This window comes from Emys orbicularis, chromosome 1, assembly GCF_028017835.1.
Source record: "Emys orbicularis isolate rEmyOrb1 chromosome 1, rEmyOrb1.hap1, whole genome shotgun sequence".
NCBI classification, from domain to species: Eukaryota; Metazoa; Chordata; order Testudines; family Emydidae; genus Emys; species Emys orbicularis.
This window is the reverse complement of record NC_088683.1, coordinates 256777003-256804107: the sequence shown is the minus strand read 5'-3', so window position 1 is coordinate 256804107 and position 27105 is coordinate 256777003. Positions and strand designations below refer to the sequence as shown.

The 27105-nt window shown below is 41.7% G+C and overlaps 1 protein-coding gene across 1 annotated transcript in view; it reads right to left on the bottom strand.

Moving 5' to 3' along the window:
- Positions 1–26719, bottom strand: part of ADPRHL1 (ADP-ribosylhydrolase like 1) — a 33492-nt gene extending 6773 nt beyond the window's left edge. The window contains exons 1-5 of the mRNA XM_065421265.1: positions 26506–26719; positions 17898–18062; positions 11424–11549; positions 9098–9238; positions 3428–3555 (exon numbers count right to left, since the gene is read on the bottom strand). Coding sequence (XP_065277337.1) covers positions 3428–3555; positions 9098–9238; positions 11424–11549; positions 17898–18062; positions 26506–26719 — 774 coding nt within the window. The remainder of the gene's footprint in view (positions 1–3427; positions 3556–9097; positions 9239–11423; positions 11550–17897; positions 18063–26505) is intronic.
- Positions 26720–27105: the final 386 nt, after the last annotated feature.

Sequence of the window (27105 nt, the reverse complement as noted above, 5' to 3'; positions counted from 1 at the left end):
GCCAGTCCTCGCCCACAGACAACCCGCCAACCTTAAGCATATTCTCACCAGCAACCACGCACCGCACCATAACAACTCTAACTCAGGAACCAACCCATGCAACAAACCTCGATGCCAACTCTGCCCACATATCTACACCAGCAACACCATCATAGGACCTAACCAGATCAGCTACAACATCACCGGCTCATTCACCTGCACGTCCACCAATGTTATATATGCCATCATGTGCCAGCAATGCCCCTCTGCTATGTACATTGGCCAAACTGGACAGTCACTACGCAAGAGGATAAATGGACACAAGTCAGATATCAGGAATGGCAATATACAAAAACCTGTAGGAGAACACTTCAACCTCCCTGGCCACACAATAGCAGATGTAAAGGTAGCCCTCTTACAGCAAAAAAAACTTCAGGACCAGACTCCAAAGAGAAACTGCTGAGCTCCAGTTCATTTGCAAATTTGACACCATCAGATCAGGATTAAACAAAGACTGTGAATGGCTATCCAACTACAGAAGCAGTTTCTCCTCCCTTGGTGTTCACACCTCAGCTGCTAGCAGAGCACCTCACCCTCCCTGATTGAACTAACCTCGTTATCTCCATACTGATTTATACCTGCCTCTGGAAATTTCCATTACTTGCGTCTGATGAAGTGGGCATTCACCCACGAAAGCTTATGCTCCAATACTTCTGTTAGTGTTAAAGGTGCCACAGGACCCTCTGTTGCTTTTTACAGATTCAGACTAACACGGCTACCCCTCTGATACTTTGTTGAAAATTGTTTACCTCAGAAATAAAGAATCTTGAAATTGAGACTATAGAAAGTTATTGACACTCGGGAATCAAACCCCAACATTTTAAGCTTCTTGTATGAACGCTTTTTCAGTCCCCCTCATTTTGGGTCTTTGTCACACATTGCTTCCAACATTTGAGTCTCGATAGCTTGAGAGCTATGATTGAAGAATCAAGTCTTAAAATGAGAGTGATCTGCAGTGTCTGTCTATTTGTGCAGTTTATTTAACACACAGTTAAAGAGTCAAACTCATATTTACTGCAAGATGATTTGTTCTGATTGTGCCCACTGCCTGCTTCTTGTCCATACAGTCAGGCAGAGTTAACTTATCTTTCATTGCCCCAAATTTCTAGGTATCTAGACGTGGCAGCCAATTTTATAGAATGTACTGTATATTCCTTGTTAATCTGAAGATTATTTATTTTTACAAATAAAAATGGTCTTTGCAAATATATTCCAATAAATAAAATCTGGCTATGTCTGCCTAATATTCAAAGCTTCTGTAGTTTTTGTGTGCATGCTTAAATGGGGGCTTTGCATGGACTGACAGATGCACACATGATTTTAGAGGCCTGTTTGAAAATTTAGCCCTGGACATTTCTCTTTATTGTTGCAATATGGAAGGAGTTCCATCCGCAACTGACAAACTGAAAGGAATGCAGGGAAGAGCTCCAAAAAGGATCAAAGTGCAGTTCTACTTTGAAAAGAGGCTGTGAAAGTGGCACAGTGGGGGTTCCACGTGTTTCCCACTCAGGGACTGCAGATCCAATGTGCTCAAGTAAAAAGATGTATTTTCCAACTGTCAGTCCTGCAGACAGCCAAGGTGCTGCAAGTCAAGCAAGGGTCTTTCCTTCTTGTGCATCCTCAATAACAAAAGCTCTACCTGCCAAAGTGGTCACACAGGTGTAAGTAGAATTTGGTCCTTGTAATTGGAATTTAGTCAACTATTCTGTTGATAATGAATGAGGAGGAATGTTATTCAGCTCAGCCTCTCGTATAGTAGTTGTATTGACACTAGTAGGAGCAAAAACTAGTAAAAACGTATTGTCACTAAAGTAAGAAAATATGACTGAATACACACAGGGAGCAGAGCTATTAAGTGAGCAGGTGCCATCTTATTATCTACTATTGGTATTTCATTATCATCAATGGGCGCCCTCTGTTATATATAAGAGCACCGAAAAGTTTACAGAGCACCCCAGGTTAGTCACTTTTCAGAACAGAACCATGCTCTAAGGCAGGGGTGGCCAACCTGAGCCTGAGAAGGAGCCAGAATTTACTAATGTACATTGCCAAAAAGCCACAGTAATACATCAGCAGCCCCACATCAGCTCCCCACCCCCCCGCTCCCAGCCCCTACCACCCACCGGCACCCCTCCGATCAGCACCTCCCACTCCCTCCCCGCACCTCCCGATCAGCTGTTTCGTGGCATGAAGGAGACTCGGAGGGAGAGTGGGAGGAGCGATGGCACAGCAGGTTCAGGAGAGGGGTGGGAAGGGGTGGAGTGGGGGCAGGGTCTGTGGCAGAGCCGGGGTTAAGCAGTGAGCATCCCCCTCTTCCCCCCCCCCCCCAGCACATTGGAAAGTTGGTGCCTGTAGCTCCAGCCCCGGAGTCGGTGCCTATACAAGGAGCCACATATTAACTTCTGAAGAGCCGCATGTGGCTCAGGAGCCACAGGTTGGCCACCCCTGCTCTAAAGGAAGAACTGATATATGGGGAAAGTTGAAAAGAATTTCATATTTATTGCCAGGCTGCTAAGTAAGTTGGAAACATGAGAACTATCTTCAAATACTGGAAAGTCGTAAACACCAAGGAAGAAGAGGAATTTATTTAGCTTGGTTCAAGGAGCAATAACTAAAAGTAATGGGATTAAATTAAAAACAATGTAGACTACAAAATAAAGTACCCTGGAAAGTGGTGAAACACCATCGCTTGAGATACTTAAAACAAGACTGGACAAAACCAGTGTAGGAATCAATTCTGTATTGACCAGGGAATGGACTAGGATGGGGATTTTCAAAGAGCCTTGAGAAAGTTAGGTGTCCAACTCCCATGGTAATTTCTATGAGAGCTGGTCATTCATTTCCTTTAGGGACCTTTGAACATTCCAGCCTAGATCTCTGAGTAGGTCTTTTCCATCTTTAATAGCCATGATTCACTGCAATTTGCTTCTCAATTTCACACTTCTCTAGATGTTTAAACATCTGGCCAGGTTGACTTCCCTGCTTATTGTATTTCTCCCTGTAATGGGTTATACTGGCCCTTTAAAGAAAAGAGAAATCATGTTGGGGGATGGGAGAGCAAGGTCCAGGCTACTCTGTTCCCCTTTCCTCCCGATTCCTCTTTTCCTTAAAGTGCCAATATACGCTGTTTCACTCCCATTCCATGACTATCGCTTAGTACCTTATTCCTGATTCAATTGTAACCATTTCTTGTATTAACTCACATGTTAAGTAAAGATGGAATAATGTTTCTTGTTAGTAAATAAGCAAAAAACCTTTTCAGAAGAACCCCCATCCTATGGGGCAGCAAAGACATTTAACAACCATCTCGGATTATCTCTCTGGAAATGTGTCTATTAGTAATGAGATTTTCTGAGCTCTTCTTGAAGTTACATTTGCAGATTTTTACCTTTTCTCTCTCCTCAGCATCATAATTATCAGGAAAGACGGGTTTATTCTGATTATCTTCAGTGATTTCTCTCTCCTCCAAATAAAACTGCCATTTGGCTTCAAAGTAAAACCAGTGCTCCTGATATTCTGAATGCAAAACAAACTAATGGTGTAATATTTCATCTTGACAAGACTTTCAGGTGCACTTAAATAGCTTTTAAAGAAAGAACAAAACAGGGTTTTCCCAGTAAAACTTTGTATTCTACAGGAATGTAACTTTAATAATTCACACACTCTCAAGCATGATCAAACTGCATGTTCTATTTGATTATATCAAAGGAACAAGTAATAGGAAGGCAGGAAAAATGAATATGAAAAGAAAGAAAGAAAATTAAAAATGGTAAGAACTGCAGAATTATCTTAAAAACATCCAACAAACTGGAAATACAGCATGATATGAGATTGAGACAGTGCAACCTTCATCTGAAACAAACACTATAAAGAAAAAAGATAAATGTGAATTACAGGGGAGAAAAATTAGTCTATGCCTTTGTTTGTTGGTGTTCCTTTATAGCAAATCACGAATACCTAAAACGTTTATTTTTGTTTGGTTGAGTTTCTTTAAAACAAAACAATTTGGTGGGAGGGGAGTGCTTTTTTACCTTAGAAATATGAGGACTGTCAAGTCTTACCTTCCCTGGTTTTGCTGGAGGACTCAGAGATGTGGACTAGAGAGCTTTCTCCCAATTGTTTGAATGAAACAGGTGTTGAAGATACCGAACAAAATACAAAATGTTTTACACAGCCTGAATATAAATCACTTTCCATCTCAATTATTCAGATTTTATATGTAAGATTTCTCTAGTGTCTTGAACCTACTAGTTCTTCAGTCATCCATAGAATCTTCCAGGAAAAACTGGGTAAACAAAGACCAGAACTTGCAATACAAACAAAACAGGAGGAGAAAACCTTCAGGCCATCTTTATATATCACCTACTTTTTTCTCTGGTCAGTGAGAAAAAACAGTGAGTCTTGAAAACTGCAAACACACATGCTTAACTTTTTGCATATGAGTAGTCCCATAATCTTCAATGGGACTATTGATGTCCTTGATTCAGCAAAGCACTTAAATATCTTACCTTGCTTACCTTTTAAGCAAGTGCTTAAATCCAATCCTATTAACTAAAACACTTAAAAATGCACCTAAGTCTTATTGACTTCAATGGGCGTACTCATGTGTAAAGTCAAGCACATGCATATTTATTCGCAGGATTGAGACCATGAGGGGAAAGGTGGAAAAAAGGAATAGGAGGCAAAGATGACTAGGGTTAAGAATTCAAAAAGCAGTGAGATGGAGAAGGCCATTAAATAAGCCATTGGAATGTTGGCACTTCAGTACAGGAGTATGATTGCAGGTGTGTTCAGCCTCACTGGTGCTCCAGATTAAATACAAACTAAGTCTGAATTCTGTTTTCTAATAGCTTCCCCTTCAATCATGGTGCCAATCAGGGTACTGACTTCCTGGGGAAGAAAAGAGGGTCGGAACCCAAACCAATAAGCAACTGAATCAAATGATTGTATACGATATGACTGTATTATGAAAGTGTATCAAGTAAGGTATCGTATAAAAACTGATGACATGCTGGTCGTGAATATCACTGTGTGATGTCTGTACCCATGGTGTGTAAAGAGATAAATACATGCTTTGGAAATATGTTCCTAAAATATGTTGTGGAGAGAGTTGATAAACAAGCCTGCCTTAGACAAAGGAATGTGGATTTACATGTCTGGATCAAGCTTTGTAAGCCAGAGGACAATGAAAGTACATTTACATGTAAGATAAACAAAGCCACCCAGCTAACTAGCAGAAAACACTGGGAGACAGAGTCTGCACCCCCTGGCAATTTTTCCTGGCTCTTGAGGTAAAGACATCGCACTTTGGGGAAATATAAAAGGAGCCCAAAAAGACATTCTAGTTATCCATCACTTAGGGAAGAGGACAGCACCCTAAGATTTTGTGAAAGTGGGGTCCTCTGGCCTGGAGGGCTAGAGTTTCTGTAGCCTGATTTAAGTGAGAAAACTGGTTAGGCAAAAATAACCTGCTAAAATAAAGTTTTAATCACTAGAAAGCATGTTTTATTTTGTTTTGTTTGCAGCCACATCTGCCTCCCTTTTCTCTTGCTTAGTATCACCTGAATCTCTGTTCTTTATTAATAAACTTATTCTTAGTTTTACTATAAACCATCTTAGTGCTGTTATTTTGAAGTAGAGTGAGTGCTCGGTGAACTTAACAGGCTGGTGTGTGCCCTGTCTCTTTGGAGGCAGCAAACTTAGTAATTTCTGTGAGTGTCCAGTGAGAGGGACTGGACGCTGCAGAGAGACGTCTTGGGGGGAAGTCGGGAACTGGGGTTCACTGATTGTTACCTGCAAGGCAAGGTTCAGACTGGCAGTCTCTAGGAGTTTGCTGGTGAGACAGACAGACTGGTGTGGCAGGGAGCTAACATACAGTCTAATCTCCAGCAAAGCTCACTTCCGGTTCTGGGTTCCTTGAGGAGAGTGTGACAAACACTCAGACCTGACAGAAAATTAGTGACTGTGCACACACAGTAGTCACTTTTCTAAATGAAGCAATTTGGTTCTTCCTTTTTCTTTCCTTTTTTTCCTCTTCCAAAAAGGCTAAGCAAGTGCTCCCCATTAGGGATTAATATCCTGAAAATACTTCATCTTCATATATCAAAAAACAAAAGCTGTTTTTGTTTACTCTGGTATTTTCTACATGCTGGTAGCTCTCCCACCCCGCACTTCCCAGCGGAAGGGGTGAAAGTATAATGCTAGTAGAGTCTACAGCACTCCTGATGCTGCAGCAGTTGGCACAGATCCCTGGGGGGCAGGAGGGAATCCAACCCCCCCCCCCCGAGTTCCCTTACACCCACACTAGGACCCAGGGTTCATAGAACCATAGAATATCAGGGTTGGAAGGGACCTCAGGAGGTCATCTAGTCCAACACCCTGCTTAAAGCAGGACCAACCCCAACTAATCATCCCAGACAGGGCTTTGTCAAGCCTGACCTTAAAAACCTCTAAGGAAGGAGATTCCACCACCTCCCTAGGTAACCCATTCCAGTGCTTCACCACCCTCCTAGTGAAAAAGTTTTTCCTAATATCCAACCTAAACCTCCCCCCACTGCAACTTGAGACCATTGCTTCTTGTTCTGTCATCTGGTACCACTGAGAACAGTCTAGATCTATCCTCTTTGGAACCCCCTTTCAGGTAGTTGAAAGTAGCTATCAAATCTCCCCTCATTCTTCTCTTCTGCAGACTAAACAATCCCAGTTCCCTCAGCCACTCCTCATAAGTCATGTGCTCCAGCCCCCTAATCATTTTTGTTGCCCTCCGCTGGACTCTTTCCAATTTTTCCACATCCTTCTTGTAGTGCGGGGCCCAAAACTGGACACAGTACTCCAGATGAGGCCTCACCAATGTCGAATAGAGGGGAATGATCACGTCCCTCGATCTGCTGGCAAAGGGCAGGATTTTGCCCAGGTGCGGGACCTGGAGGAGCCCAACACAGAGAGGGTCCAGTTGGCATTTGCTGACCTTGGCCATCCTTACCACCACCAGTGGTATCATGCTGAACGCACCACGAGGTATTTTCATTCTGCTACAGGAAGCCCAAGCAGCAGTTGATTAGTATCTTAAAAGAAATTCTATGTTCGAAAAAGCAGAGTGAAAATGTCTACCTACATCTTAAAAAACATGAGAGTATTTTAAGAGAAAAAAAGTCCTGGTTTAAATAAACCACCACACACAATTGATCTGATCATCATGTGATTTTAAAACTGGCTTAAAAACTCAAAAGACCTAGCAATTATCTCTGCTTTTCTGTTGCACTCACCAGCATAGTACCCTAGTGCTAAAAACATAAATGATTCCCCCCCCCCCAAAACACTGCTGTAAGGTAGGGAAGTATTATTATCTCCATTTTACGGATGGAGGATATGAGGAACAAAGAAGTTAAGTGATTTTCCCAGTCTGATGGAAAATCTGTAGCAAAGCCAGAAATTAAACCCACCCCTCCCAAAGTCCTGTGCCTGAACCACAAAACCATCCTTCCTGTCTTTTGGCCCAATTTTTCAACCCTTACTGGTGTTGAGTACTTACTTGCACTCCAGGAGTAGTCATACTGAAGTCAATGGACTACACATGAGAGTAAGTGTAACTTAGTGAGAGTAACGGACCTTTTGTGATTAAATGGGTCTCATTTGTGACTGAAACAAAAATGGTTTTCTAAAAATGTAGGGCTCTGTTCAGCAGAAATTCTCTTCCGTGCATCTCAGCAGCCAAGGGTCTCGAGCCTGAGGTGGGAGATTTTTTTCCCCTTCCAAAATAGCCCCAAGCTCCACAATGCCATTATTATACAGTGCATTCTTCAGGAGTCCCACATATCTTTACACATCTGTGGGTTCACCCTGGTGGAGTGACAGGATCCTTCTGTAAAGTCAGTCGAAGAGAGACCTATATATACTAATCCTGCACCTGCTGCTCTTAGGTCTAGTCTATTAAAAAAAAAAAACTTAGAGCAGAAGAGGCTGCAGTAAAAGAATTCTGTGTGTTCCAGAAAAACTTCTAGCTTGTCCACAATTTTTTGAGCTGCAAATTTATCTCGCAAATAAATCTTAGTTCTTGGATGCTCCAAGTAAAGATTTATATGTAGTCTAATCATCGCGTTCTCCAGGCCCCTATAACTCTTTAGAACAGATGGAAAAAACATTTCATAGGTAACATTTTTGGGGACACATCAAAGTGACTTTGGAAATGAATTAAGTTAAATCAAATTAAGGACACTTTAATTCTGAGCAAAAGCATCTACACAGGAATTTAATGTGGTTTAACTAATCCTCTTTAAATTCACTCATTTAGCTACTTACAATTAACTTTCCCAAGTGTCCTCCTGTAGACAAGCTCCTATATTCATTTGTTCAAATTAGGATAACAATACTACAATACGGTGATCCTAGGCAAACAGGCACTAAAAAGCTGTTGTGTATCAGATACATTAACATTATCTATCTCAGGAGTCCTGTTTCACTCAACTGTTTTGAACAATGAGTACAACAGAACATATCCCAAATGTTTGCACGGAATAGCAGCAGCCAGATTTGAACATACAGACAAAGGATGAATTAACTGTTCTCTAAATATATGCATCTCCAGCTGCGTTATGACTTCCACTGGCAAAATGAGGAGTGTCTACTGAATTTCTAATGGAAAAAGTTGTACTGATCACTTGGGTCTCTTCTACTGTACCATTTGATGGAAGGCAGCTGAAACAGCTTAAATCTCAGCATACATGCTTTGCAAATGATTTGCTGACAAACATTCTTCCTACCTTGTAATGACATTGGAAGACTCCCAACAAAATAAATCTGTGCAGTTTAACATTATAATTATTGTTTTGTCTGTTTATATAGTGCCATTAGTGTGCTAGGCAACTTGCAAGCCATATGAAAACAAGGTCCCTACCCTGAAGAGTTTGCAGTCTAATGTGCAGACAATGTGGAAAGACAACATGTAAGAACAGGAGATGATGTGAACTAACAAAAGTGGCGCGATTGAGCAGTGAAGTTTAATGGGTGTCGTTATAGGTGACTGGTTTAAAAAAAAATAGTTTTAGTTTAGGAGTGTTACCTGCCATGTGTCGAATGGTCTTTTTGCAATATTCTTCAGCCATTGGGACCACCTTCATCATTTCCCTTCCCCACTGCACAAGTGGTTTTCCTTGTATTGCATATGATACAAACAGAGCTGTACAAAAGGACCCTAAAAAGCCTAGAATTAACATATAATATTAATAATTACTAACATGTGATCTACATTTCTACTGTAATAATAATAATAATAACAAAGACATCTTTGGCACAGCCTCAGTAAAATCATTACTAGCTGTGTCATATCTCTAGGATGGTTTAACAAATCCATCTGACCTATGTCTTTCTGTTTAACAGGCTGACACTTGGTATGTCAGGACTCTTGGCTGAAGCACACTGCTCACTGGATGACGACTTATTTCACATATGAGGGAGATTCTGTTCTCAGCGGTATAACATGACAGCAAATAATGCAGTCGTCCAAAATAAATATCATGTGTTCATATGATACTTAAAATCTTTTAATTCAAGTCACATGGAACAACTGACATGGACCAAGTAATTCAGTTATACTCTAAATCACTTTGTTTACAAAATCATTCAGCTTGCAGACTGATTAAGATTTTAGATTTTAGACTGTTTCTTGCTCATTTTACTCTGAGTAACTAAGTCATTTCTTCATAGACGTTATGCACACTACTATGTTCGGTACTTCAGGTTTCTTCCTATTTTGTTTTGGGATCTATCTGCCCTCAATAGGAAGCTGTGCAAGTAGTCTATGCAGGGCCGCCCAGAGGAGGGGGGGGGGGGGCAAGTGGGGCAATTTGCCCCAGGCCCCGGGCCCCACAGGGGCCCCCACGAGAATATAGTATTCTATAGTATTGCAACTTTTTTTATGGAAGGGGCCCCCGAAATTGCTTTTCCCCAGGCCCCCTGAATCCTCTGGGCGGCCCTGAGTCTATAGTGTATATTTGCAGGTTGTGGATCACAGAATTTCACTGTGTTCAAGATAATATTTTCTTTTAAGAGACACTCGCAATATTGGCAGAGTTAGAAAATTACTTGATCGTTTTCTTATATCTACTTGTGAAATTTTTGAGCTTTTTTTCAAATACAGCAAAAAATACCGAGTGCAAACTTTAAAATAAAGCTAAGAAACCAGCTCAGTAATTGTCGACACTAAAGCCCCAAATGCAAAGCACTGGAACATATGCTTAACTTCAAGCACATGAGTCAATGGTACTGCTCACATGCTTAAAGTTAAGCACTGGCCTAAGTGTCTTGCTGGATCAGGGCCTTATTCCTTATAGGAACATCCCCAACATTTTGGCCATTCAATCTTTTTGGCACCTAAAGGTGTCATAATTCTGTTTCTCCCCACAGAATGCAGTTTCCTGAGAGCATGGTCAAAGAGCAAAGGTGCAATAAGAAGCATGCACTCACTGGTGGGGATTGTGTGTTTGTTAAAGGCATGGTCATCATGAAATTTAGGAAATACAAAGTTAGGAATACAATAATAAAGCACATATGTGATTTGTGATCTTAAATATTTGTTGGTGGCACTAGATTTATTAAATACGAAACTGTGCTATAGGAAAATAGGTTTGCTGATAGAGTAATGCTGGTCTTCAAGGAATTGTCAGGGGTAAAAAGTAAAGTATTTTATGAAGTTACAGCTCCAAATGAAACCATTACACCTGCTCCATGTTGCTAGGGTGACCATATAGCAAATGTAAAAAATCGGGATGGGGGTGGAGGGTAATAGGAGCCTATATAAGAAAAAGACTCAAAAATCAGGACTGTCCCTATAAAATCGGGACATCTGGTCACCCTACATATTGCAGTTCATTGTGTGTTTCTCTACTACTGTTTAAGTAGCACAGAAATATAAAAATGAACCTTCAGAACACAAACAAATGAATTTTTTTTTATTTCTTCCTAAAACATGTGGATTTGGAAACATCTTGATGTCCAAATTTGCTTCTCTTCACATCTATAGCTAACATAATCTGATGGGTCAAGAGCCCATAACAGAAAAACAGTATCTTCTGAAGGATAAACCTATGTGTTCACAGGATCATCTGGAGAAATGTGAAATTGTTACACAGTAATTTGAGCAGGATAGTAACATGCAAATTCTTCAGTCATTACAAGTGATGTTTAAGGGGGTCTTCCACCCTACAGCTGGAGGTGCTATGTATTGAACAAATACCTCATGGAAGGCAAGGCTCAAGCCAGGACTTAGGGATCTGCAGATACAGCAGTAGTTCAATCAAGTGAGCTAACAGGAGCTGTGCTAGTCTGTTCTAAATTGATAATCAGTCATACATATCACAGACAAATAATTTTATTTCAGTGGATGTTACCTGTAGGGTGATTATGAGTCATTCGTCCACATTCGATGCTCACTTCAATAAGAGTTTCTAGCCTCTCAGGCTTCCAGTATTTCATCCCTAAACACATGGCTTTTGTAGCGGCTCCAAATCCAGAACCTACATTAAAAAATGTTACGGGCTTTAAAAAGGAAATAATACACAAAATGTAGAATGCCATCGGAAACAAGCATATTTTGTTAATTCAAATAACATTTAGGGAACGGAGAGCTATCAGTCAAATTGTACCACAGTTTTCATAGCCTCACACATGGATTTTTGCCTCCACATGTGGGAACCTCATTACAATTGTCACTAAAAGTCCTGTAAGGAACACTGTAGGTGCACAAAAATAAGTGTTCTCCCTTTTCTCTCATTTAACTCAAAAACTTCTGCAATCATTGATCAGTCTTGGCTGACACCTGAGTTGCTTTGCTTTTTCCTGACGCCAATATTGAACATAGTGGTAGGAGAAACAGACAAGCTCAAAAAACATAGTGGAAAGCAAATCTTTCAAATTGTTTGTTTATAGGGCCTGATTTTTCAGAGTACTTTTGTAGCATTGAATATGCTCAGTCACAGCTCCCATTACTTCAATGAGCACTCAGCACTTCTGCAAATTAGACCCCAGGAGTCTCAGATTGGGCACCCAGAATTTGAGGAACACACAATTAATAAACACTGTGAAAGTTCCGGTTTAAGTGATTTGTCCAGCATAAACCAGCAGGCAGATTCATCAGCTTGGGGAGCACTAAAAGGGCCAAACGCTCAAGTTTAGTTCTATATTTTTTTCCTTGGGCGGGCTTTAACCAGAACATGCAAAAGGCTCAAAGTCATACACCACACATACTAAGAGACCTTTCCACTTTTTGCAGGCTGGAAAAGGAGAAGACATATAATTTTCCCTTCTGCTACTGTAAACACCCACACTAAAGCTTCCCTGACCACTGGTCTCTTCTGTCTGCAGCTCTTACCTAAGAGGCAGGAAACCTTATACCTTAAACACCACATCAGAATATATATGCACGGAGGTTGCATGGGCAACATGAATTCTGGCATTTCCTAACTTTTGAGTGCTTTACTTTGCAACCTTAATGTTCTTCTAACACGGGGTTTTTTATATATAATTTCCTAAGTTCTAAAAAAAGCAAAGTCTATCATGTCGAATCATATTGACCCCATCACCAGATCTGAAACCTTTAGAACCACATGAAACTGTTTTACCACTTGAACTAGCAGATGACAGTAGTAGGTTGTAATCCTCTATGTGGACCAGCCACTAAAGGGGATAATGCAAACACTTTGCTGGTGAGTTTCATAGCTTTTTTCTAGACAAGAGCAATGCTGAGACTCAAATATGCTGGGTTCTCTTCCAGGTTCTGGAAGGGAATATATGCTCTAGTTGTTTTAGACTCTTTTGCTCTGTCCCATAGGGTTGTGCCCTTTTGTTCCAGTCCCCCTTTGCCCACCATTTCTGGTCCCCCTCTGTTTTTCACTCTTCTACATTCACATCAAGCTGTTTCTTTTTTCTCCTTCAAGCTGACATAGGCACCAGTCGGGGGAACATTGAGACCATGGGGGAGAGAGTCTCCTTCATCTCACTTCCATTCCCTAGTGCCATGATGGCCTCTAGCAGCTGAGTGGTGTAACTGGAGGGAAAGACCCCCTCAGTGCCTGCAGCCCTGGCCTAGAGCATGCTCGGTGCAGAGAGAAACTTGGAGAATTTAGCTGCCAAACGCTAATAAGACTCTCCATTTGGGTTTTTGGCACACTGACAGCAAAAGGTACATCTTTGATACCAGGGTGACCCACCTGTCAAATTTTAAGTCTTTGATCCAGAGCATGGAGGGCCCAGAGCTTCTCAATTAAATGGTTATGAGAATTTTTTTAACACTGTCAAAACAGCATATTTCCCCATAACCTCTTAGAAACAGATGAGCCATGTTTGTTGAAGCCTTAAAAAAATTCAGCCCAAGGCAAATGCCCAGCATGGAAATTTTCAGCCTGAACAATTAAAGTTTAGCAAAGTTCTGAGTCACTGAAAACAGGGTCTTACAATGGAAAACATTAGGCAACATTAACTACAAGTGTCACTGCCAGTTCAGCCTATAATGCTAGAATCTCTTCATCCCTTCATCCTGCATCTGAAGAAGTGAGGTTTTTTACCCACGAAAGCTTATGCCCAAATAAATCTGTTAGTCTTTAAGGTGCCACCGGACTCCTTGTTGTTTTTGTGGATACAGACTAACACGGCTACCCCCTGATACTTCATCCCTTAATGTAATTCAGCTGCCTATGAAACAAAATATGGTCATTATTTGACTGTGTACAGCAACAGTACACAACAGTTTATCACAAGAAGTGACTAGGATGACTGTATCCAGAGGAAATTGAGCACACAAAATTTATGTAGGTAGTATGTAGTTACCCACTCTGCAATTTGCCCCGGGACATGGAGGCCGACATAGCAACTTTTGCAAAAGTCAGACACTCTAGAATGACAACATGAAATCAAGAATTTGGTTCTAACCTCATCTGAAAGATTAATCTGATCACCACACTTTCAGTTCTACTGGAATCTTCTAATCTCATTAAGAAACTTGGAGCCTTGGGTATAGGGAATCCCTCACCTCAATTAAATTGTGCTCTGCTCTCAAGATTAAAAAAAATCCTTCTTGAAATATACAGATCGGCATTTCTTAGAATAGTTTGGCAAAACACAAGATGGAGCAGTGGGGGCAAAAAACTTAACTGGCTTCAAGACTGAGCTTGATAAATTTATGGAGGGGATGGTGTGATGAGACTGCCTACAATGGCATCTAGTTGATCTGTGACTGTTAACAGCAAATATCTCCAATGGCTAGTGATGGGACACAAGATGGGGAGGGCTCTGAGTTACAACAGAGAATTCTTTCCTAGGTGTCTGACTGGTGGGTCTTGCCCACATGCTCAGGGTATAACTGATCACCATATTTGAGGTTGGGAAGGAATTTTCCTTTGGGTCAGATTGGCAGAGACCCTGGAGGTGTTTCGCCTTCCTCTGCAGCATGGGGCATGAGTCACTTGCAGGTTTAAACTAGAGTAGTGGTGGATTCTCTGTAACTTGAAGTCTTTAAACCAGGATTCGAGGACTTCAGTAACTCAGCCAGAGGTTAGGGGTCTATTACAGGAGTGGGTGGGCAAGGTCCAGTGGCCTGCGTTGTGCAGGAGGTCAGACTATCATGATGGTCCCTTCTGACCTTAAAATCTATAAGTTTTCATTTTAGAGAATTCTAGCTTAAGGCATCCTAAGAACCATACTTCCAGGATGAGAAGGGGAAGAAGGGGAAGGCTGAGAAGAATAGATAAGAACCCAAAAAGCTAATTAAAGTATGTAACTGTGGTACTGTTTCTAGAGGTATATATAGCTTTCTCAGGGCCACACATGCAGTCTCCCACTGATTGAATTTCCTCAGACTTGGCTTAAAATCAGCCAGAGCATGCATAGTGCCCATGACAGGGGCATTGCCCAGCCCCTGACACACAGGAGGAGTAAATGGATTGGAGTTGCCAGGATTACTTTCCTCCCCTCCCAGCAGTTGTGTTGAGGGACTGAGCGTGCGAGAGAGGAGCTATTCGTGCTGAAGAGAGTTGGCTGCAGAAGGGCAAAAATAAACAATGATGGCATTGCACTGCAGTGTTTTGGTCCTGATATTGCATCAATATTTGATGCTGTTGAGTGGTGTTGGTGCAGTGTCATATCACAGCGATACAGTATCATAACAACCCAGTGAGATGTCTGGATACTGTAGTGCATTTTAGTGACTGTGACTATTTCATTTGATGATAAAGTGGCTCTCCGTTTTCTTCAAGGTTAAACTGTATGGATAGGTGTGTGTATATTACTAAATGTATAGTTCATTTAACCTTGAAGAACTTGGAGAGTCACAAATTAAATAGTCACAGAGAGCCTCAAATATATGTTATGTATATACACAAATCTCTCTGTGTGTGAGAGAGAACAATGCTAAAGGATGGTAGGATTATCAGCGAAGAAAAAATTGGTCTTGGGAGTTTAATGCTGTATCTACCTGAACGAAGGTAATATAATAAGAAAGAATATCAGGGTTGGAAGGGACCTCAGGAGGTCATCTAGTCCAACCCCCTGCTCAAAGCAGGACCAATCCCCAGACAGATTTTTTGCCCCAGATCCCTAAATGGCCCCCTCAAGGATTGAACTCACAACCCTGGGTTTAGCAGGCCAGTGCTCAAACCCCTGAAAAGATCTTTCTTTTGCCTCCAAAGAAGAGTTACATTGAAAAGGTTATCTATCTATAGGGTGACCAGATGTCCCATTTTTAAAGGGACAGTCCCATATTTAAGCCCTTCTGCAGATGTCCCGACTTTTTCTTAAAAATGGTCAAATTGTCCGGTATTTTCTGTCTTCCCCACATGAGTACTGGCAGGTCCTGCTGCTGGCCGGATCCCTGCTTGCCAACCGCCCACCCACCACCAGTGTGTGTGTGTGGGGGGGTCCAGTGTCCAACGATGGGGGTGGGTGTGCAAAGCTGGTGGCGGGCCAAAGTGGCTGCTCCCCCTGCTGGGCCCTCAGCGCAGCCCCTGCTGCATGCCAGCTCTCGGCCAGCAGGGCCCTGTCCCCCACCCTGTTTCTGGACAACACTGGCTGTACGCTGTGAGCTGCGATGGCTGGTGAGTGCGGGCAGGCGCCAGGTAGCGGCTGGCTACATGTTGCCTCTGCTGCCCACCCATTGGTCCTTTACAGGCTCCCCCTCTCAATGTCCTTTCCCTGCTTTGCCCCTTCACCCCCAAGCCCCACTGCTTCTCTATATCCCCCTAGGCGGGATGCGTCCTGGTCCCAGCGCTGTGCAGAGAACAAGCCCCTGGTCGGAGTACAACGCTCACCAGCAGCCTGGCCGGCAGGTTCCTTCCTTTCCCCACTGCCTCGGGCTGGGCCGGCACCCCAGGAAAGCCCAAGACCCTCCGGCCCTCAGCACTGGCCAGGAGGAGCCGAGCCCTGCATGTGCCGAACCCCACGCAGCACTGGCGTGGGGAAGCCTCTCTGCCCTCAGGTAAGCTCTGGAGTGGAGGAGGAGAAGCAATTTCCAGCCTGTTCATGTCCTAACCCCACAGGCTCCACAGCAGACCCCCGGGCAGGGGCTTAGCACCATCTTCACCTGCCCCCCAACCCTGGGTCCTGCCCCCAGGGAGCGCAGGGCTGCTCCGTCCCCTAGGCACCTCCCTTGCTGAGCCACCTCTCTGGCTGGGTTCGCTGAAGCCCCTGCAGTCAGATTCCCTGGGTCCTGGTGCACAATGCATCCTTAGGGCTTAACCCCTTCCTGCCCGTGCTGTAGCTGGGGGACAGGAGGCAGCTGGGTTATGTCGGTGGCCAGCAGCAGCCTGGAGGTGGTAGCTGCCTTTCAACACTGTGCGGGCAGGAAGGGACAAGCTGCTTCCAGACACAGGGGAGTGGGGAGGGAGGGAAGAGATGAGCTCTACAAAGACACAGGCCAAGTCATCCCTTCCCCCACCTCCCCTGTGGCTGGAAGCAGCTCCCATCCCTTCCCTCCTGCACAGTGCCGAAAGGCTGCTGCTGGCCACATCCTGGTGTGAACCCTGGCAAAAATCTGGGGAGGGGAGGCATGTGACCCTGCTTGCCCCACCCATGTGTTGTCTTGGGAAGATGCAGCGCCAGGTATCAGGAGAAGCGGTTCCGTCCTGGGGCCCCAGCCAGGCATGGAGCATGGAGAGCGCTGGGCGGGGAGGGTTGGGTTGGTCAGTCACACACATCCCCACCCCGTGTGAGAGAGGGGTATGGGAGTGTGTATATGTCACCTCTCCCCATGTGAACCCTAAAGCCTTAGAGATAAGAAGATAAATAAAAAGAATCCAACTACGCAGTATTTCTTTTTAACAGGGGCAGTCAACTTGATGTTAATTTGAACATTTGTACTGCATAGTTCTGATTGATTGCCATTAAACTCGCTTGAATACAAGTAATTTTACCAGGTGTCCCGTATTCAGCATAGGGAAATATGGTCACCCTATCTATCTATCTCAACTGCAAGCTCAACAATTTGTCTTTTACAATGGAAGCTCAACAATTTGTCTTTTACAATGGGATCATTAAAAAGATCAAAAACTAGAGAAACAAAAATGGAAACATGGTGGAAAATATTCCTTAAAATAAACATGAAATTCAAGGACAAAAATCTGGACCCAGAAGCATAAGGCCAAGAATAAAGTTTCTTTAAATAGATGTTAAGCAGGCCAGAGTTGATTTACAAAAGGACATAGTGCCCTACAAAAGGAATTTCTTACATATCACTTGCCATCTTTGGACAAACATAGCATTGTTACAGTACTAGTATCTTATTTGTGGCAGGGGAAAAATAATCTATTTCCAGATATTTAACTTTAAAATAAATGTGTTATTAACAATCAACATATAACAGATAGAAAATACTGTACCCTTTTCATTAAACGGTGTGTGCCAAGCTAGGAGATAGTTATCTGGTTTTAACTGTGAGCAACCTTCAATGGTAGCGGGGTCTGACCATTTCCCGGGAAGTTTGTCAATAATCTCAACATAGCGTTTTACCAAGTCACGATACAGGTCTTCTAAACACCAGTAATCTGTTCAGAATAAGGAATAAAGGACCATTATAATAAGTGGAAAAAGAAGAGGGGAATATTGAAAAATACAAAAAATAACCCAATCATGCATTTTTCAAATATTACTATTTGTCATTTCTAATTTATGTGAAGATTTGTTAACATAAATGAATATAAACACATTTATACAAACCATTAAAACAGTCCTGGAGAGGGTACATCTGCATCTACGTCCAAATTACAATCAATAATATAAACAAGCAAAAGCAGAAAACACTAGAGAGGACATATTTTTATTTAGTTAGTTAGTTATTATTTTAATTCCCTCCAGTAACTGTTGCTTCAGGGCCCATTTAGGCCCTCATTGAACAAGGTAGTTAAACATGTGCCTCCCTTTAAGGGCATGAGAAGTGACTTTAATGTGGTTATTCAAGTGCTTAAAGTTATGTACATGCTTTAATACCTTGACAAACCAGAGCCTCTGAGTTTATATGTGGACACTAGTCCAGTTCAAGACTGAATTACCCTGTTTAAAAAATTACCTTTGACTAGTTTTTAATTCTACTGATTCATTGTAATTAAGCACAGGGGCAAATTAGTGGTTTTTAATATATTTTTATTAATTGTATATTTTATATAATTATTGATCATTTATTTAGATTTGCAGGCTCTTTGGTGCAGGGGTCTGTGTCTTCTTATATTTCTTCAGTGTCCAGCACAACGAACTCTTGATCCTCGATGGGTGTTACCGTGATATAAATTATGAGGAGGAGGAAGAGGATTAATAATAATAGTAAATCTGTATAATGTTAATTTTCTCAGCAAATGATTCTCTGAAACATGGTCATTAACTACATTTGCTTGTTGGTTATTTCTACTGTTCTGAAACCTGAGGTCTTTACTGGGAGCCCTTAGTCATGTTGAATAATACATTGCTTCTTCAGTAGGACTACTTGTTGGAGTAAGTTACTAAGTGCACCAGCACCTCATCAGCTCATTCCATTGGTCTTAAAAGAATGCACCTGGGCCCTTGAGGGAAGAGAGACCTGGTGAGTCAGGGCTGCCTGGGTCAGTCAGGAAAGGGCTGGTGAGGTCTGCCAGAGACTGGGACAGGGGCGGGGGAGGGAGCTGCAGGAGGTCCCTTTAGGAAGCTGTAGATGGTTCCTGCGGGAAGGCTGGAGAGCAACAAGAGGGGTTTGCTGTCTAACTTCCCCAAGCCAGACGGTCAGGGCTGGAGACCAGAGAGCAGCAGAGGGAAGTGCCTGCTGGCTCTATGCTGGAGAGCTGAAGCTGAGAGCCAGAGAGGGCTGAAGGCAGGGGAGCAGCTGATGCGCTTACCCACTGACATCTCCACACTGGAGAGCTGGATCCAGGGGAACTGTGAGAAAGCCAGGGGGACAGAGGGATGCTCCCCTGGTGAAGATGCACTCCCAGCAGAGAGGCTGTGGGGATTCCTGCTGGGAAGAGCGGGGATGCACTCCAACTGGACAGGGCAGAGGGATGGAAAATGACTGATCGGAAGTCTCGGTGTGGTGGAAGATATCAGAGTGTTACATGGAAAGACTCACAGCAGAGAAGCTGGTGGGCTGCCCACTGGGAAGAGTGGGGTTTTAAGGACAATGTACACAGGGTGTAGGAAACGGATTATGTTTGGGACTTTTGTTGGGGATTTTTTGAATGATGTTTTGGTAATAAACTGGCCCCAAGGAGGGCTGTTATTCAAGCAAGAGAGCCTGAAATTGAGTTACTGGGAACTCTGAATGGGGAAACGGAGGCAGGAATGCCTGTTGGGTGAGGCAGGATGGTGCTCTATGGCAGGAACAAACAGTGAAAATCACATGCCTCAGGCATCCTGTGGGGAAAGCTCATCTAATAACCCCTCTATTTCAGTCACTGGCCAGTTCTTCAGAATAATGGAAGAGAGTCAATTTAAGGCAAGGCATGGAGGCTCATAATCCAGGGATGTTCTTTAAATGACCATATATGCAGTAAAACAAGGTTAAAAACAGCAGTTTCCCTTCTTCCATCTGTAGTATATCATATAAAACATACCCCTCACCCCACATGGAATCCCAGAGGAGCAAGGGCATCTTCAAGCCATCCCCCCACCCACCCACCCACCACCACCATTTCAGACTTAGCCATACGCCAGTTTATGTAGGTGGGAAACAAGAGGCAGAAATTTATCAGTTGGATAGGCATATGCTTCTTGAAGATTATGAACTGCACATCAGCTACCTGGAGCTAATGGAATGGGCTTTTGCCATCAGAAGCTGCATTAAGAACCAGGCCTGTTCTTGTATCCTTTTTAAAAGAACACTGTAGCACAAACTGCTTGGAGATGAAATCCCAGAGACTGGCAAATATTTGCCTACTACTATAAAAGCTGTCGTCAGTACCAAACCTCACTCTGGCCCAGAACATCCTGGGACCGCCGCAGTAGTAGTACCATGACAGGTCCTATATCTGGAGACTCACAGGGGAAGTTTTCAAGTTGGTATCTCAGCAGTTGAGCCCACTAGAGATAGACGCTTGTTTTTCTTCAAAACTGAAGCCTGATTATTTAAATGCTTGTTCATGTCAGGAAGGAAACCGCCTGATTGGTTTCAGTCATAATTGTATGGTATCTCCTGCTCTTGTTAATATCCAGACGTATCTTGATCCTCCTTCCATGCAATAAAGCATGCACTGAAAGAGCTCCTGGGATTGCTTCACCCTTTGTTCCTGGATGAGACTTTCTGCTTGGACGTTTGGCCAGATTCATGGGACCTAGGCTTTAGCTGAGTCGGTATGAGTACCAGCTGCCATTGCTGCTTGTTACATATCCTTTCTCAGGTGCTCTGGCTGGCAAGATTGAGGTTCTGTGGTCATGCAGATGGAGAGGCTGACGGCTGTAGGAGATGTAGGTTTGAATTGTGGTTTTACCATCTATGCCTTTAACAGAAGTAATTAATGGGACTCAGATAGCACTTGAATGTTGAAACTCTATGCTTTGCCTTAACAAAGTGAAGAGTAAAAAGGAATCGTGATTTTTTTTTCCTTAGAGGGATGTTACCGGAAGAAAAAAATCAAGATTTTAAACACCAAAAAGGTGCTGTTTATGGAACAACTGAAAAGTAAAATGCCGATGACTGTTGTGGTGAATACATTAGAGAAGAAAAGGCACTTGTCTGTCACTTCCCAGCCTTTACTAAAATCCTGACTTCCTGGTATAATCTCTCTAGGGGGAAAAAATCACACATACATCTTGCTTTGTTGGAGAAGATGTGAAGGAGTATAAGAATAATACAGTAACATAACTGATAACAGTTACCATTCTTCATGATTCCCCATTCCCCACTCACTTGCTCTATGTCAGAAACATAGATGCTTGAATACTGCCATTATAATGGAAAAGCCATGCAACATCAGTACTGGTTTTGTGTCCATTTGATGCAAATCTTTCAGCTTTTAGAATCACACTACAAACTATAGGCCCTATCCTGCCAACTGACTCACATGGCAGACCCTTCCACCCACATGGAGCTCACTAACTTTACTATGCCTGTGTGGGAACAAGAGACCACCAGCACTGAGCAGCTGAGCAGGTCCTTCCACTGTAAGGTCTTCACAACACAAACTACATCTGCTCTTGTGTTTATACAGTGTTTAGAGTAATGGGGCACACTCCCAGTTGGAACCTTTGGATGCTACCATAATATAATATTTAATAACAAAACACACACACAAAAGGTGAGGTGAAAGAAGAGGAAATAATGAAATGTTCTTGCAGCTGCCACAAAGGATCACTATGTGTGTTGTTATTAACCAATATAGCTAATGGGATTTTTTCCCCCTGTTTTTACTTTTTTGGGATCGGGGGTCTTTCAAATTTCTGATAAAGTCATAAGACTCCTCTTTTCCCCTTCTATGTACATACAGCCTTATGCTCCTCAGTCTGCATCAAGGCCACCATCTTGGATGAGGAAGACAGGAACCTTCAGATGCTGACAATGCTGCTCCGTAAGCTTCAAATGAGAGAAAATGGTCCATTTAGCAGCAGCTTCACATGAGAGAACTAAGTCACAGGTACAAGTAGTAGCTGAATAGGCCCAATAGACTTGATTCCACTTACTTTAGTTTTACTCCATTGATTTCAATGCTTTGACACCACTGGGAAATGAGAATCGGGTCCAATATCTTTTATTTGCTTTCAGCCCACCACGGTGTTACAGACTGCTCTAGTTCTGTTTTTCTTCAGATAATATGATAAAAGTTCATTCGTCATGCTTGTGTTCTTCCCAGACATGTGGCTATGGGCTGAAAAGTCTTCACTAAAATTCCCCTCTCCAATCTGCAGCTGTCTCAGTAGTCCAGTCATGCATTTTGTTATAGATTCTCCAGTGAGTGTGTATGGCATTCAAAGTGCAGGATAAACACAGTCTGACATTGATCCTGGGCAAATGAGTGGAGTAGATGATATGGACCTCAATCAATAAATTAAAGGAGGGTAATGTAATTAAAACCAAGCAACATGGGTTTATGGGAAATAGATTCTGTCAAACTAATTCAGTATGTTTTTGGATGAGATTACAAGTTTGGTTGATAAAGGTAATAGTGTTAATGTAACATACTTAGACTTCTGCAAGGCATTTGACCTGGTATCACGTGACATTTTGGTTAAAAAACTAGAATGATAGACAATTAACATGGCACATATTAAATGGATTAAAAGCTGGCTAACTGATAGGTCTCAAAATGTAACTGTAAATGGGAAGTTGTCATTGAACGGGTGTGTTTCTAGTAAGGTCCCACAGGGATTGGTTCTTGGCCCTATGCTTTTTAACATTTTTTCAATGACCTGGAAGAAAACATAAAATCATCACTGATAAAGTTTGCAGATGACACAAATATTGGGGGAGTGGTAAGTAAGGAAGAGGACAGGTCACTGATACAGAGCAATCTGGGTTGCTTCATAAGATGGGTATAGGCAAACAATATGTATTTTAATGAGATTAAATGTAAATGTCTACATAGAATCATAGAATGTAGGTCTGGAAGGGACCTCAGTAGGTCATCTAATCATCTCCTGCACTGAGACAAGCCTAAGTATCATCTCTCTAAACCATCCCAGACAGATATTTGTCTAACCTGTTCTTAAAAATCTCCAATGATGGAGATTCCACAACCTCCCTAGGAAATGTATTCCAGTGCTTAACCACCCTGACAGGAAGTTTTTCCTAATGTCTAAACTAAATCTTCCATGCTGCAATTTGAGCCCATTATCTCTTGTCCTGTCCTCAAGTGAACAAAGGAGAACAGTTTATCACCCTCCTCTTTATAACAACCTATTACGTACTTGAGGACTGTTATCATGTTGCCCCTCAGTCTTTTCTTCTCCATACTAAAAGGCAGTTTTTTTAATCTTTCCTCCTCCTCATGGTTTCTAGACCTTTAATAATTTTTGTTGCTCTATTCTTGACTTTCTCCAGTTTGTCCACATCTTTCCCAAAGTGTGGTGCCCAGAACTGGACACAGTATTACAGTCAAGGCCTTTTCAGTGCTGAATAGAGTGGAAGAAATACTTCTGTCTTGCTTCCAACATTCCTGCTAATACATCCCAGAATGATGTTTGCTTTTTTTGCAACAGTGTTATATTATTGACTCATATTTAGTTTGTGAGCCACTATAACCCCTAAATCCTTTTTTGCAGTACTTCTTCCTAGGCAGTCATTTTCCATTTTATACTTGTGCAATTAATTACTCCTTCTTAAGTGTAGAACTTTACTAAAGCCTTACTAAAGTTGAGATATATTACATTTATTACTTCCCCCTAGCCACAAGTCCCCCTATCCATCAAAGAAGGATATTAGGTTGGGTTGACATGATTTGTTCTTGACAAATCCATGTTGACTTTTACTTTTCACCTTACGATCTTCTAGGTGCTTACAAATTGATTGATTGATTATTTACTCCATTTTCTTTCGAGGTACTGAAGTTAAGCGGACTGGTCAATAATTCCTTGTGTTGTCCTTATTCCCCTTTTTATAGATAGGTACTATATTTGCCCTGTCCAGTTCTTGGGTACCTCTCCTGTCCTCCACAGGTTCTCAAAGATAATCGCTAATGGCTCAGAGATCTCTTCAGCCAGTTTCTTAAGTATTCTAGGATGTATTTCATCAGGCTCTGCCAATCTGAAGATATCTAATTTGTCTAGTTCTTAAGTTGTTCTTTAGTCTCAGATCCTACCCGATTTACACTGATGTTTGCTGTGTTAGTAATACAATCATTGTTAACCTTTTTGATGAAAACTGAAACAAAAAAGGCATTTAACATCTCAGTCATTGCTGCATTTTCTATTGTTGTATTTCCCTGTGAGTAATAGGCCTACCCTTTCCTTGGTCTTCCTCTTGCTAATATATTCGTAAAATTTTTTTTTTACCCTTTATCTCCCTAGCTAGTTTCATCTCATTTTGTGCCTTGACCATTCTAATTGGCCATCTAGGAACAAAAAATGTCGGCCATACTTGCATGGGAAGCAGTGACTGAAAAAGATTTGGGAGTCATGGTGGATTATCAGCTGAACATGAGCTCCAAGTGCGACGTTGTGGCCAAAAAGGCTAATACAATCCTTGGAAGCATAAATAGGGGAATCTTGAGTAGGAGTAGAGAGGTTAATTTTACCTCTGTATTTGGCACTGGTGCAACAAATGCTGGAATATTGCTTCCAGTTCTAGTGTTCACAATTCAAGAAGAATGTTGATTAAGTTGGAGAGGGTTTGTGGAAGAGCCATGAGAATGGTTAAAGGATTAGAAAGTATGTTTTATAGTGATAGACTCAAGGAGCTCAATCTAAGTATCTTAACAAAGAGATGGTTAAGGAGCGACTTAATTACAGTCTAAAAGTACCTACATGGGGAACAAATATTTGATAATGGACTCTTCAATCTAGCAGAGGAAGATATGACACCATCCAGTGCTGGAAGTTGAAGCTAGACAAATTCAGACTGGAAATAAGGCAGGCATTTTTAACAGTGAGGGTGATTAACCATTAGAACAATTTACCCAACGTTGAGGTGGATTTTCCATCGCTGCCAAATTTTAAATCAAGATTGGATGTTTTTCTAAAAGATCTGGTCTAGGAATTATTTTGGGGAAGTTACAGTGTGTTCGTGGTGATTTGTTGTTTTTTTAGGAATAGCTTTGCTTCTGTTGTATTTCAATAATAAAATTTACTATTACACTACAGCATAACGAACACGATTACAAGCAGGACTTGTCAGGCCTAGCAGATATCATTTATACTTTTATAGAGCTTCAGAAGCAGGAAACGTGATGTGCATTTAATCATTGACCATATTCAGAAGTATGTTAGACTGACATCTTGTCCTTATCTTTAGTGTATTAGCTATCCCTCAAACCATTGGTTAGCCAGTAGCCAAACATGAAGTATCCAACATTCTCTTCAACTGATCTCTGGACACTAAATTTAGAACAGTTCAGCAGCAGGCAGATAAAACATGAAATACGAGCGCAAGTGAAATTTCATTAACTTAAACGATACATACATGTATCTATACATGCTAATATTTAGTTATATATTATTACTTAATGTTAAGGGAAACAGACTAATTTTAAGAGAGAGATAAATATTTGCTTCATTTTGAATAAAAAGATCTCGCGAAACATTGTTACTATCTGCTTAATGATGTGTTTTTGATGACAAGGGCTTGCTAATCTTAAAAGCTTTGACTCATTGGGCAGAGAGTGGACATAAAAACCATTGCTTCCTATAGAAAAAAATTAATACCTTAAGAAAATGCAGATGTATTTGTTCAGACTTGTGTGATTTTAGAGAAGGATGCATATAAATAGCAGTGACTGTTGTAATATATTTTAGGTGAAAATATAGTAATTTAAAATGGCTCTCTGTAGATCAAAGATACACATTTTTCTAACCAGGTTACTTCTTAATCGGTTTAATGTGGCCCAGTGACATCATGATGTACTATATAGTACAATGCTCAGAAACTCTATTAATGATTAGTCTATATGCATTTTTTTTTCTGCACAAGAGCTTCATTCTTTTAAATAGGTTTATTCCCAGAGGGCAGCACTGTTCCCTGAAGCTTAGGGCACAGAAAATATTTATTTAACCAACTTTTCACTTTGATAGGTACCAAGTGCCCCACTGTATTAGTATTTACTTTTTATTAGCTTTAAACCTTAGAAAAAAGTATGGGGAGACAGTCTAAACCTAAGAAATCAAACCTTGTTACTTTTTGTGGCTGTCAGAATATTACTTTCACCTGGGAGACAAGTTGCGGGTTTATATTTGTTATTCAGTAAAGCTGTGTCTTTAGACTCTGAATAGTCGCTCCCAAGCTCACTGCTCCCATATCATTTAGTGCCTATTTTAAGAAAGCTAGCAGCTCCACAGCTTTGTTCCTTCCCAATCTAGGTTCGCTAGTCAGAGGTTACTTACCTGTGATGACAGCCTCTGCTGTAGCCATGTGCATGAGGGTATTGTCGCTCACTGGCCATTTGTCTCCAGACAGCACCAGGTTCTCAAGTCCTCCAATTTCCTTTAGTTCCTCTTGGATCTTTGCACCTAAAGCACTGTTTTCTCGGGTGAAATTTCGATAACCAAGAGCATCCCCTACCCCTGCCAGCAAGACAGCAGCCTTAAATTTCTCCATCACAAGGGACTTTGACTTTTCTCACTTTCCTTTTGTCTAAAGCAGCTACTGAGTCTTGATCTTTCTTTGTTCCTTTGCCTTCAGCTGAGCTCAACTGACACTTTATATTAGCCATTGTGTCACTGCACAGATCTCTCTGTATAAGGCAAGGCTTGCCTTTTCTGGCTTTGCAGGTGCCACCTCTTGTCCCAAATCCAATGAAGAGAAAATATTTCTTAATCCAAGTATATTTTACAGGGAGTTAGTTAATTGTAAAAACATGTGTGTACAACATACAAGAAGTGAAAAGCAAAGATCAAAATCATTCCTGCAATGCAGCATAAAGCAAGCCCAGAAATACTTTGACTATCCAGTTTAAGTAACTCTACACCCAGATAAATAAATCT